This window comes from Hetaerina americana, unplaced genomic scaffold, assembly GCF_022747635.1.
Source record: "Hetaerina americana unplaced genomic scaffold, ioHetAmer1.1.p SCAF_10, whole genome shotgun sequence".
Lineage (NCBI taxonomy): Eukaryota > Metazoa > Arthropoda > Insecta > Odonata > Calopterygidae > Hetaerina > Hetaerina americana.
In genome coordinates this window covers 76,390,374-76,404,657 of record NW_027286070.1, presented here as the reverse complement: position 1 = coordinate 76,404,657, position 14,284 = coordinate 76,390,374, and the positions used below count along the sequence as shown (strand labels likewise).

At 38.0% G+C, this 14,284-nt stretch overlaps 1 protein-coding gene across 3 annotated transcripts in view; it reads left to right on the top strand.

Moving 5' to 3' along the window:
- The first annotated feature begins 657 nt into the window (after positions 1 to 657).
- mRF1 (mitochondrial translation release factor 1) overlaps positions 658 to 14,284 on the top strand; it is a 60,788-nt gene continuing 47,161 nt past the window's right edge. For all 3 annotated transcript variants that reach the window (XM_071598183.1, XM_071598182.1, XM_071598181.1), the window contains exons 1-5: positions 658 to 1,083; positions 1,441 to 1,523; positions 3,496 to 3,679; positions 5,544 to 5,710; positions 7,410 to 7,527. In XM_071598183.1, the coding sequence (XP_071454284.1) occupies positions 711 to 1,083; positions 1,441 to 1,523; positions 3,496 to 3,679; positions 5,544 to 5,710; positions 7,410 to 7,527 (925 nt within the window). In that variant the 5' untranslated portion in view covers positions 658 to 710. The remainder of the gene's footprint in view (positions 1,084 to 1,440; positions 1,524 to 3,495; positions 3,680 to 5,543; positions 5,711 to 7,409; positions 7,528 to 14,284) is intronic.

Sequence of the window (14,284 nt, the reverse complement as noted above, 5' to 3'; positions counted from 1 at the left end):
GATTTTGCATGAATATATACGCCACGGTGGGTTTAGGTTTGCGTGGATGTGTTGATTTTGCATGTGGTTCTCTTTTACGAGTGGTGACCTAACACTCCCCCGCCGCCACACGCCCTAGAAGATGTCCTATTTAGGAAATTGCCAGTAGATCCAAACATTCCCAATATTGCATTCACCCTTTCCACGCATCCTATTAGATTAATATCCTGGCTTGCAGTGTGCTAAAAACACTACAAAACTAAAAAATACTAAAAATGTTTTAAAATTAGTTGGCTAAAAACCAACGCTCTGTATCGATGCATGTAAAAGTGGGATTGTAATTCTTGTAACTTACTATCTCAAAGATAATAACATTAGCAATAAGTGTATTAGCGTGCAATTTTTCATAAAGGCTTTTCATAATTCTTGATTGTACTATCTTCATATTTCCCCCTTTACCGGAAGTAACAAGGGAAAAAGAAACAAATGCTCAGAAAAGAACAATATAAGAAATATGAACTTAAATGGCTTTGGAAAATATGTTCTGTAGTTGTAGTATAGTAATAAATTATACATATTACCTGCACAACCGGCGGTCAGTACTTTTGGATTTCGCGCATTCTGTCCCTGTTTCGTCGAAAACAATTGGTAATCGTATATATATTTCGAAATGATACGGCAGCGATGTTACATTTGTTTTATGAAATCCCTCTTCTGCTAAAACTTAAATAATGAATGGGATATCACGCAAATTACCATGCTATTTTAAATTATATTTGCAGTTTTGTAATGGCCGGAAAGGAAACTGTATAATTCAAAGCTGTTTTCGGAAGGAATCATGCTATGTAGTTAGTGTGTGGAACTCCCTACAAAAACGAAATTGTAGTTATACCTCTGAAAGTAAGATAACATTAGAAAATCCAGACGTGCAAAACTACATTAGCTCTGTGGTTGAAGAATTTAAGATATTACAGAGCAAAGAAGATAGGACAGATGTTTCCGATGCCCAAGAAAGAATTGCCGAATTGAGTAATATCGTGGCCTTAATCAATGAGAGAAAAGCTTTGGTTGCTGATGCGGATGAGTTGAAATCAATGAAAGAGGGTACGCATTACTGCATGTCTCCAGTACCGGACTGTGGTGCGATTTGGTATTCTGGGTGTTCGAGCTGTGGAAACACCATTGAATTTGTCAAGAACTTTCTAAATTACATTTGCAATTATCGTGATAAAACCAATGTAGTGAGAGGTATATCAGAACCTCAAATCATTCTATATTTTGGAACAAACCGTGAGGCATTGATGTACTAATCGAATATAATTTATTCTGGATGGCCAGCCAAAATATGCATCTATGTACCTGAGAGCCTTAATTTGGCACTGTATGCCTTAACGGAACCAATCTCTTCATCTTTATAATTGCCAACATTTTAAATTATACCCCCGTTTATTGTTCCTACAGGTAGCAGTGATGATGAACTTGAAGGAATGGTTAAAGAAGAAATGATAGCATACCAAAAAAGAATAAAGGAAATCGAGGATAAGGTAATATAATTTATCTATCAATTATTGGCTTTTTTACCCAAAAGCAAGCAAATAATGAAAATAATCGTTGGGGCCTTATAAATTTTGCCAATATTGTTAAGCATGCCCCTCGATGAGACGTATAAATGCCTAAGTATAATCAAACATAAAGTTCTTATTATGTTCTACTGTATTAAGAACTACACTGTGAGTAACTGCTATGAATTTAGTGATACATTTGATTTTAGTTTTCAAATATTTTAAATATAGCTAATATATTTGCCTAACATCTGATAATGACAGCATTGCATCTGAGTGACCCGTTGTAACATAGTCTTAATCACCATAGACTGTTATTTCCATAATTTTAACATTTAACATCCTCCTGCCTTTGGTCCATCGTAGTTGATACACGACAAATAAGTAAATTTACTAAATAATGGAAAAGGAAAATGAACTAACAGCCTTTCAAAATATGACATCAATTTTACTTTGCAGTTCGAAGAATGTTAAATGCTGGGTTAAAATTGAAAATTAATTCAAAACTTAAGCTATATTCCATATTCAACAACTGAAATATTTTCAATAGTACATTTTTTAATGGCTGTCTCCTTCGTAGGTTTTTTTAAAAATATTCCTCTTACTATTGAGAGCCGAAATGATTTCAATGTTAGCATCATCATCTTGATATGGATAATTTCATCTTTTTCCCTGAATACACAAAGCCTTAAATTCCATTTCCAAGAGTTTGGACATGTGTATTACAACCTCCCCCTGAACTATGGCTACAAGCAAATCTCTCTCAGCACTTGTTTGATCCCTCCATTGAATGCATCCAATTTATTTATTTATATATTGCTTTATTCTCCTTAGGCCGGTTGAGCATGGTTTCATCTAAATGAAATTCATCACAGATGAAGCCGTTATCAATTGCCACACTAACATTAAAACTAAATTTTGGGAGCCATTGGCATAATTCTTATGATTGTGAAAAATATTGCTCATATACTATTTTTAAATGCTATTTCTGTGTCTCACTGTAATTACCGGGGTTATTGTGACAAAAATTGTTGTATGTTAATGATTGACTTAATTGTCCTTTGAATATACTTGCATTCTAGTCTATCTGCTTCTTATTAGTACATTTAGAAATAGCTTTTGGAAAGAAATGCTATGAAAACAACTTGGAAAACCCTTAAATGATCATGTTGTTACTTCCCAGTCTCCTCTGATACCTCGTCTTGATCTCCCTATTTTACTCTCAACATTTTCAGACATTTCCTCTCCTCCCCATTGTTATTCCTTCCTAACCTTTTGCCACACTTCAAGAGTATTCTATCGCCTGTAGAGGAGGGGAGGATGTTATTATCCACATGGGTCGGGGCTTCTCACCCTGATAATGATGAAGTATCAAAACCTATGTTGGTTGATGAAAAAAATTTGAGTGGACACCATATTTCTGTTTTGAAAATGAAAGTTCCACGAAGTGATGCCTGAGACCTTTGAGCTATAACTATAATATTCCACTCTTTGTTAGCTCATTGAAATTCACCTAATATATCACACTTATGATGTTGATAATTTGCCCCTCAGGTAATAAAATATAGCATTCATCTTCAAGATTACTTTAATAGGTGAGGGTAGAGCTCACCTCATGCCAACTATAAGTGTGGTAATATTTGAAAGTCATATGATATAGCAGATGGTCTGTTCCTCTCCTTATTTCAGGATTATCTGGTTATAAGAAATTATGAATCTTGAATGAATCTGGGAGTGTCCAGAGACATTGATTGCCTGGGTTGGAACTAATGAACCCTTTGGTCAGTTACCTAATGCTCCGTTCACTGGGCTGGTATGCTACCCATTAGGCAATGTGCTCAAAATATTTGGTGTTCAAACAATAATCAGTTATGAAAATTCATCAATGATAACCATATTCTACTGTGGTTGAATATGGAGTTTCATCTATTGTTTTTATAATTGGTAATTACAGATAATTGAAAATATTGTTCCAAGTGATCCCCAGGAAAGTTGTGGAGCCGTGTTGGAAGTTTCAGCTGGAGTTGGGGGCAAGGAGGCGATGCTTTTCTCAAGAGAGCTCTTTGATATGTATTGCAATTATGCTACATTCCGTGGATGGAATGTAGAATTGGCACTCATGGATGTAAATGAAATGGGTAAGGGAAAGTTTTCCATGCTTACGTGAAGGTGTTTAAAATCAATTATGATATGTAATTGCTGGATGATGGCACCCAATCTATAACTATTGTATTGAAATCAGTGGTTCATGTATAATGGTTGATCCATTGAATGTTCTCCAGTACTTATGAGATATACTTTGTACATTATCTCATTCACCAAATGAAATTTCTTGTCCAATCATATTGATAACATAACTTGATCTCTTTGACGTACTTGGCTCCTTCACCCTTGGTGGTTAACCCACTTGAACAAGGTCAGAGAAACTTTCACACCTGCGTGTTCCTCAGAATTTAATGATGATATGTACCTGATTTTTAATTAAAAATTGAAGTCATGCCAGTCGATTGTTGGTTGATAATCATTACACAAGCAATGCTATCACTTTCTTCTGGTGACCATAACATGATAAACATTTGATTTAAACAAAAATGCCTGTGAATATCAAAGGTGCATGTGCAGACATGTTAGATGTTTGGCTCTTGAGTTCCTGTGCTGCAGTGGTGCACCGATTGTGAGTTGCATTGGGCCCAGCACTACTTTTTATGCAACCGCTGATATTATTTTGCAGAAGGAAACGATACTTGAGATAACAAGTCATAATTTAGATATTTCCCAATGATTTTATTAATTGTCTTGTTGAGTTGGCTGTTTTTCATGTGGCTAAAAACACATTAATCAACCTGAAGGTCGGTAGTAGTAGTAGTTTTGAGGGGAGGCGACCGACAGCTAAGGTCATTTGCGCCATAGGGGATGGACAGGAAAGGATGAAGGGTGGAGAGAAACCCGGCGTCGGCATTAGCCTACTCTTTACGAAAGGCGCCAAGGGGTCCGCAGTTTAACGTCCCATCCGACGGACGGCGTACTCCCTCAAAGTGCCCTCCACAAAGCACCTCAAGTAGGGATCGAGATACCTCTGAAAAATATTCAACACCGCCGGGATTTGAACCCGCGCCCTCAGGGTGGGAAGCCAGTACGTTAGCCCCCGCACCATCTCGATCCCCCTGAAGGTCGGTTTGGTAGGTGATGGTAGAGTTAGTTCACCCAGTACCAAGCCATCTGTGTACGGCATGTGAAATTCACATATCAGGGTAGGCCAGTTCCTTTCCCTGTGCCAGTTATATTTTCCCAGGAAGATCTGGTGCCCAAAAAATCACGTAGCTTGGGTGGAGGTGCAGGTGCCCAGAGAGGCTTGCACAGGAGTCGAACCCAGGCCCTTCGGTCAGTAGTCCAACGTGCTACGCCTGGACTACCACAGGACTTACCTTATGTGACTGCACATGTCTAAAATAATGAAAATGCATGGAGTAATTTCTATATTTATGACAATTTCCTTTGCAGTTGGCAAACTAGGAAACTATTGGTAATGTTGCCCATTGATGGACAGAAGTTGGCTATCACCGATATGCAAGAAGTCTTAATTATAAAGATATTTTTAAAAAATGGGTCATAACACGTTTTCATTGGGTGTTGGTTTTTGGAAATAATATGCATTAAAATTTGGCATTAAGCTTTAGAGAAACCTATCCCAGAGGGGAAAAATCAAGGGTTGTCTTGGTTCTGTGGCAGATTTGTATTCAATGTTAGGTAATGAAACTGGTTACAATCTCAAACAAACATTAGAGGAAGCTGTCATAAAAGCTTCAACTTCTCTGTCTGTCAAATATGAGGGAAATATTCAGGGTTATTTTTGAGTGCTGTTTGTTAGGAAGTGAAATAAAAATCGGGTTGCAGTTTACACTACAAGTTTATTGTCAATCAAAAATCTATTTAAATTTGAAAGATATAATAAACATTTATTAAATATTAGTAGAATGTTTGAATGTGTTGATGTTTTTCCAGGTGGTTTGCGACATAGTAGTGCACTTATTTCTGGTCAAGGCTCTGTGTTTGGCCTTCTGTGCAATGAAGCCGGAGTTCATCGTGTTCAAAGGATTCCAATTACGGAGAAATCCGGGAGGATGCACACAAGCACAGTTCGGGTTGCAGTTCTGCCTCAACCGACAGAGGTGCCAGCTACCTATTTATTTACAGTTTGAATTCTCTGTCTATGAAAATGATTCTAGATAAATATTTTCATACATTGTGTAAATGGATATATAAATAGCTGTTATTTTTCGTATAAAAGTTGATGGAATATGTGGGCCAAATGCTAAATTTAATTGAAATCATTGATAGATCACCTTCAAGGTGTCCTCATTAGGGATGATATACGGGTAGATTAGTATACCTGTAGATTAATTCATTTCATCTGAGGTTTACATATTCCCATGTATTTATTCATCAAGCTCTAAATGATTTAATTCATCTCCTTCATTCATTATTCACTGTCATCATTAATTAGTATTTTAATATCTTAAAAGTATATTCTGTTGTTCATATACACTTGAGGAAGATGCATCGACCATCTTCCTCACTTGGTATTTCCATTCAGTTCTGTGTCCTCTGTAATGGTTTCTATTTTCTATTCCGCTCTCTAAACCTTAGAATTTCTAATGGTTTGGTATGACAGGAGACATATCTTTCCTAATTGATAATTACTCCTCTACCTCTAGGGCACTAGGATGTCACATAATTATAATGCATTTCTTTGTTGATATATCACATTTTTCTTAAGTTATTTTCTTGAATGCTCGCTCAATTGCTTATAATGTATGAAAACCTGTTATTTCTGTGAATCCAGGTTTTGTTCGTGCCACATTTCCTTAAGTCCTTGAATTTTCTCTAGCCTTGGAATCCAAATGAATACATGTGGAGTTTTCTGTTGTTGTATCTATTTCATCCTTGTCATTCCCTGGAATTATCTAACGATTCCCGTGTGCTGAGCTATCTTAGAGCAATAGGTTATGCTACTTCTATATTTTGAAAAAGCATGATAGCAAACACCTGTGCATATTTCTAAATGTATTCAATTGATTTGCAAGTCTGAATGCATTTATTAAAATGCGCTGGACAAAATCAGGCAGAGCGGAAATCTACATTATTCGTCATTTTTCTCATGAACTATTCATGTGACATATTGATATCATTGTAAAGGAATTAAATTTTTCTACCAATTTCTGAATGAAATTCTTTTATGTTTCTCTAAAATTAAGATGGCTATGATGAAAAACTGATATTTGATTGAAGAAATTCCACAGAATTTCAGGCTCTCTCTTGAAAAATTTGGACCACACTAATCTAAGGGCGATATTTTATTGAAGATGTGTATTTGTTTAATGGATATAAAAAGATTCAAACCCATAGTCCTGATACTTGCAAAGCGTTTTCTAGCTTACTAACAAATGTTTGTGATTCAATTTTTGCTCTTTCATAATTCCATGATGATGGAGATGTGGGCATGTTACAAAGAGAGAAGAGTGTACAAAATTTCAAAATCTATCTCCCTTTAAAGTATTTTCGATGACTTTTCTTACCATCTGAATGTGAGGTGGAGTATCTGCCATGTATGTAGTCTTAAGAGAATTTTGCAGCTAGTTGGTGTGTGTACTATTTTGTGTTCTGACTGTTATAATTTTCATGTAAGAATATTGCATATTTTCACCATTAGTAAAGGCAATGGAAGGCCATGCTAATTGTGGAGAATATCCTGCATGGCATGTAGGTTAGCTAAGTTGATGCTGCATTTATATGAGTATGCTGTTTTGAAGGTTTCTAACTCCTACAAATTAATCATTTCACTGCAAACATTAATTTTGTGTCTTCCAGGTGGACATTTGTATAAAAAAAGATGATTTGAGAATAGAGACGAAAAGGGCAAGTGGTGCAGGGGGACAACATGTAAATACAACTGATAGCGCTGTTCGAATTACTCATCTTCCTTCAGGTATGTGTTATAATTTGCGCCTTTTTACATTGCTGAATGGTTGAATAATATTTTTCTAATTGATGTTGAGTGATAAATGTATGACATTTAAAAATATATTTTACGAAAGGAATAACTTAAATATAACGTACAAGGGCTGTCGAGGAAGTAACGTACGTTTCGCCCAAGTGTGGTGGTGGTTTGTTGGGCTGGGGCGATCATCTCTTTTGAGAGAGATCATCTCTTTGTAAATTTAAAGTGACAGGTACAGTAGCATCACAAAAGCTGCAGGAAAAGATCAAATTAGTTGATAGGATCTGGATGTTACCGAACTTGGAATGTTTGGACAATGGTGAGGGTGGGAAAATTGGTGAATATAAAACGAGAGATGGAGAGAGGAAATTTAGATATTTTAGGGTTGTGTGAGGTGAGATGGTAGGATAATGGGGATAACTGGGGTGATAGATATAAGAGTAATATACAGCAGATGCGGAAAGAGTCTGCCAGAGGTATTTATAATGCTATACAAAAAAGTAGATACAAGTATAGTTAGTAAACAGAGCAAGAGACTGATAGAATATTATTAGGAGAAGTAAAAGTGGAACCAACTTTGTGATTGTTCAGGTCTACATGCAATCATGCATTCATAGGGAAGGGGAAGTGAATAGGGTATGCAATCAGTTGGAAGATATAATTGTGGGTGTTGCCTCGGGGAAACCTTTGATAGTTATGTGGGTTTAGAATGCAATGATAGGCAAAGGAAGAGATGGTGATGAGGTGGGGGACTACGGTTTGGGTACGAGGAATGACCACAAGGAGAAAGCCATTGAGGTCTTCAGGAGACAGGGGACAATCTTTACCAACACACAACTAGGGAAAGTTAATTATAAAAATAGGTGAAATTGGGTAGCTTCAGGCGTTAATTGGTGGAAGTTGAACATAATGGATAACCGATCGTAGCACTTTTCCACTTGATACATTGTTTTTTTTATTTTACCACCGGATTTCGATGTATTACGTCATTATCAGGTAAGAGTTGGTTACCTGATGATGATGTAATGCATCAAAAACGGTCGTAAAATAAAAAAATTATCAAGTGGAAAAGTGCTACGATCAGTTGTTCATTAAAAATAGGACAGCGAAAAGTAGAACAGTTGGAACAGTTTACCTATCTTGGAAGTGTTTTGGACCAAAATGGTCAAAAGTAGTGGAGACAAAAGGAGAAAATTGTGTTGGGCAAAAAAGCTTTCACAAGGAGGAGGGAGTTGATGACAGGGACTTCCAGTAAGGATGTTAAGAAAAGGCTCGTCAAAACTTTGATATAGAGGGTAGTTTTTTACAGTGCGGAAGCATGGTCACTGAAGCAGAACGATAGGCATTAATTGAAGGCTTTTGAAATGTGGGTGTGGAGAAGGTGAAGTGGATAGACAAGAAAACAGAGGAGTGGGGCATGGTGAGGGAAGGGAAGCGAGTGTTGGGAGAAACCACGGGGATGGGGAAGATGGGTGCTGAGCATTCTCATTGACAGTGGGGTGTTGAAGACTGTCATAGAGGGTTGGATGTTAGGCAAGCGAGCGAGGAAGGGGTAAGAATAGGATGTTGGGTATAATGAAGGACCAAGGAAGTATGCAGAATCGAAGAGAGGCTTATTGTAGTATTGGATGTTGGGTTGTGTTTTGTTAGTAGAGGCTAGGAAATTGTCGCTCTACCATTTGGTAGCTTGTCTCCATCAAAAGCCTACCTTAACTGGTAAATTACTCATAGTAATAATCATAAACATTTCCACATGGGAAGGGCTGAAGTCAGGATTGAAAGTATAAAGATGGGAAACATATCAAATCAGTTAAATTTGATGATGATTTAGCATTACTTAACCGGAACACCAAGGGGTTGCAGTCATCACTCAGAGCGTAGCAGAATCAACGTGATAGGTATGGGATGAGAATTAATCATGAGAAGATAGAGATAATGAGATTCTCAAGAAAAAAGGAAGGTTGAGCTAAATGCCAAAGTTGGTGGAGATAAACTGCAGCAGGTAGAGCAGTCAGCCTATCGATGAAGCATTTAAGAAGGTGTTGGGAAATGTAGTTAGGGCATTAAAAGATGAGTTACATGAGCTAAAAAGCTTCCACAAGAAAGGAGGGAGTTGATGGTGAGCACCTTTAGTAAAGTTGCAAAGAAAAGATGAGGAAAACTTTATATGGAGTATAGAGTTTTGTATGATGCAGAAACTTGCAGTCAATGAGCCAAGAGAATAAGTGTATTGATTGAAGGGTTTGATGCATGATTTTGGAGAAGAACAGAAAATGAAATAAATGGTAAGGAAAGCCGGGAAGAGTGAGGTGAATAATATATATTTTGGTTGAAATTGAGGAAGGTAGCTATTATGCAGAGCAAAATAATGAGTTATTATCATATTTATTAGGTTTTAGGATGCTTGGTGTAATGCAAGTTACGATACGAGCGTATGTGGTGCCTGGCCCCATCAAAGACATACCAAAACCCTGTAGGCTACTGCAGATGCTAATAATCATAAAATTATTAAAAAATAGCCCGGAAGATTTTAGTATCATAAGGAATTAGCTGCAGTCTCCTGTTTGGAGCAGATATTGGAGCCATAGTATCTTTTTTTAGTGAGTATTTGCTTGTAGCAGATTTAGTTAAGAGGAGTACCCTAAATAGATGTAATATAAGGGACATGGTTACAGCAAGAAATATTATTTCTTTGCGGCCTCTCAGATAAATAAGAATGGGGAAAGAAAACTCCAATGGCCGTAATAAATAGTCGCAACTCTCTCGTCTGACCAATTGTTGTGTTGGTTTAACGGGAACCACGTCAGGGACCAACCACAACCTCTCGACCAGAATACCCTCTGTGGTGGTTTACGGGAAATTAATCCGCGTCAGGGACCACACACAGCCACACGCACACTATCCTGACTGGAATCCTTCACGAGGCTGTGAGACCCCGTTAAAGAATTTCAGATGGAGATGGAATCCTTCACGAGGCTGTAGAGTAGACCACGTTAAAGATTCCAGGATATTCTCAAGCACATGCTTTGTGACTGGTACAGACCAATCACACACACAAGCACTCAAGAAACACACACACACTCAAAAGGGTCCGACTTCTGGGAGAATCTGGACACAGGTATGGAGCGCAAACGAGGATATGCGTCGAACACGCGTGTTTTGGCCACAAAGTGGCCCTCTTCAGAGAACCGAAGGGAAAACACCTCCAACACCTCCTTCTTATTTGATATGGTTACAAATATCACAGTTTTACCTTTTCAGTATTATCATTTTTAATATTTCTTTCTAGTTTTCCTGTTTTGTGCATCAATGTTTGTTAATACAAAGTCAATAAGACTTTAAGTCTTTTGTGCAATTCTTGTTGTGTCAGAATAAGCAATGTGTACGTTGAATTTCGAGATTACATCCTTGAACTTAGTTACAGATTTGGAGTATTATAGTAATTAACAATGAGTCAGTGTGCAATTGTGATGGTGGGGCAGGAGCTGCTGGCATGAATTGTTTTACAGTAGGGATTTGAATTTACTCAGAAAAAGCATTCAAGTTGCCGAGTGAAGATTGGTAATTCTTTGTGTATGCTTTTGTGGTGAGAATGACGTTGGAGATCCCTTTCTTCTCGGGTTTTTTCTTTGTATGTCATTATTTCTGTGATAACAATTTTGTTGGCATTGCTTTTGGCGTATTTATGTTTGAAGTTCACTGCCAAAGATATCAACTACGACACTGGCAAAACTGTAGTCCTGGGAATATTGATTGGTATGGAAGAAATCCAGGAAGACAGATGGGAAGATAAGTAAATTGATTCTATCAGATGTATTGCGCTAAAATATTGAGGGTGACCCTTTTGGATCAAGACTCTACACTTTTAGTTCACATATCTAGTTTGTTCTTCTGTTGACTACATCCTCAAAACTCTCCTTTGTGATATATCAGTTCCTTAATTCCAGAAATATCACATCCCATTTTCATGTTTCCTCTTTCAGCACTTTCTGTCTTACACAAGGCTGAAGCAATCTGAAAAACTGACTTCCACTTCCATGGGGTTGAGAAATATGACTCTTTGATAAAGTCAATGTTCATCCATAACTATTAAAAAGAGGTAGTTATTTTGTGGATTCAATTGATTTGTTTCGCTATGTTGGATAGTCCTTGTCAAAACTCTAAATGAGTGACTAATTCATGTACAAAATATTTAGGTAGATGAGTCCCATTTCATATTTTGTTTCATTCGTCAAAGACTTGGCGAGCTTCTAATTCTCAGGGTAATAATATGGGCAAGTATATATGGTCTGTCCAAAAAATACGCCAACTGGTGCAATCTGGTGGCCTGATAGCCCATCCGCCCACTAGTGGTGCTAGTTGCCCGCCTTGGTTTTACTGTTTGTCGAAAATGGTAATTGACGAAATCACGGAGCAACGAATCAACATCAATTTTTTTGGTGAAGTGCAGTGGTGAAAGTCATCAATAAATTAATGAAATGCTGACAGCTGTGTACGGCAATAATGCTCCGAAGAAACCGTCCGTTTCCAAGTGGACTGAGCATTTTAAAAATGGCCGACAAGGCAGATGATGTCTCAATGAAGGTTGAAGGTTGTCCCAATGAAGGCCGGTACGACCTTCAACCACGGGTGTTGACCACAACATTGATCGTGTGGGGTCGCGGGTCCTCACTGATCGTCGAAACACTGTCCGATTTATAGCTGATGAATTGAATTCAGGAAAATCAACAGTGCACACTAGTTTAACCGAACGTGATGGATGGGTGGATCCTTCACCATGACAATGCACCTGCACATTCAGCATTGATTGGTCGCCAGTTTCTGGCGAAGAATTCAATCATCATCCTTGATAATCCTTCTTTGAGGGGACATCACTGGGAAGATGTGAAAGACAGAGTAAAGCAAGAAATGACAAGAAAAATAAAAAAGCCTAACTGCGGAGGACTTCCAAGGGTGCTTTAATGAACAGTGGAAAAGAAGAAGATGGAATAAGAAGGCATAGCCTACGAATGGAGAGAGTAATTTGAAGAAGGGGACAAAATCATTTTAAACTAACTTTTCCAAAATTAAGTTTTTATGGCCTCAGTTTGCATATTTATTGGACAGGATAGTAAATGCAAGTACAAGGTCTGTCTAAAAATTATCGCGAATTTTGAATTTCCGGGGGTTATGTAAGTTTGATTTTTTGTGGCGTTATGTTGGTACTTATGTCTCTCACTTATGTCAAAAAGTTTTGTCATTTTGAATATTCAGTTAATTGTTGACGGCTGTTTTGCTTGGACGTGTTTTGGCTTGCCTTCGATTTTTGCCTGTTCCAAAAAAGGAATCAAAGAATGTGGATCAAATGTTTTGTGAAAAACGAAAGAAAGTGCACGGACGCATTCCAAATGTTGACTCTGGTATATGGAGAAGATACCTTGGACCGAAGCAACGTTTATCGGTGGTAGAAAATGTTCTCAGAGGGCCGAGGAGATGTGAAGGACAAAGAGCGTGCCGGACACCTGAGCACGTTAGCAACAGACGAAAACATTGATGAAGTGAAGAAAATAGTATTGGCCAATCGTCGAATCACCGTTAGAGGAGTTGCTGAGGACCTAAACATATCGATTGGCTCATGCCATTCGATTTTTACCAATCACATGGGTTGCCTTGAAATTCGTACCAAAATTGCTCAATTTTGACCAAAAACAGCAACGCATTAACATTGCTAATTAATCTTTCCGCGATGACCCAACTGTGCTCCAGAGGGTCATAACTGGTGACGAATCATAGGTTTATGTTTATGACGTGGAAACTCCCAAACTCCCAATCATTCCAATGGAAGCTGCAGCACGAGCCAAGACCAAAAAAAGCGCACCAAGTTCGGTCTAATGTGAAAGTTTTGCTTGGGGTTTTCTTCGATTGGATTTTCTTCGTTGTGCATTATGAGTTCTTGCCACAGGGTAGAATGGTTAATAAGGAATATGACCTGCAAGTTATGCGCAAAGCAATCCACCACAAACACCCGAATTTGTGGAAAAATGCAATATGGCTTCTGCACCATGACAACGCCCCTGCTCACACATCTTTGCTTGTGCGTGAATTTTGGCCAAAAACAACGCACTACTGATGCCGCAGCCACCGTATTCCCCGGTGACTTTTTCTTGTTCCCGAAACTGAAGAGGCCCCAGAAAGGACGACGCTACGCTACGATGGACGAGATAAAGGCTGCATCGAAGGAGGAGCTGAACCAGATCATGAAAAATGATTTTTTGAAGTACATCGAGGATTGGAAAGAACGTTGGCACAAGTATATAACATCTAATGGGGATTACTTTGAAGGGGACAAAATAGATATTTATGAATAAATGAATAATTTTTGAAAAAAACACAAAAGTCGCGATACTTATTGAACAGACCTTGTATATTAGTTTCCAGTTGCTTTTCATATGACAATTAAAGTCACTGTAACTCATGCTGTCATTGAGTCAGTATTATGTGCTCATCCTCATGATCTCTAACTTGGATCATGTGAGGAAGAGCCATTGCCTCCTCCTTCAGGTAAGTGTAGAGTCATAATTGTATCCAGCTTCCAGTTGCCAAGGTCTACCACCTTCCTAGGATTCTCTATCAATTGGTAGTTCCATCTTAGCCAGGGAGAGACTCTAATAGGGTTATAGTGGAGTCTCTTTTTGTCTACAGTAGCCAATGCATGCAAGTGCCCTTGCTTATTTCAAACAAAATACAGTTAATAACTTAATGTGCT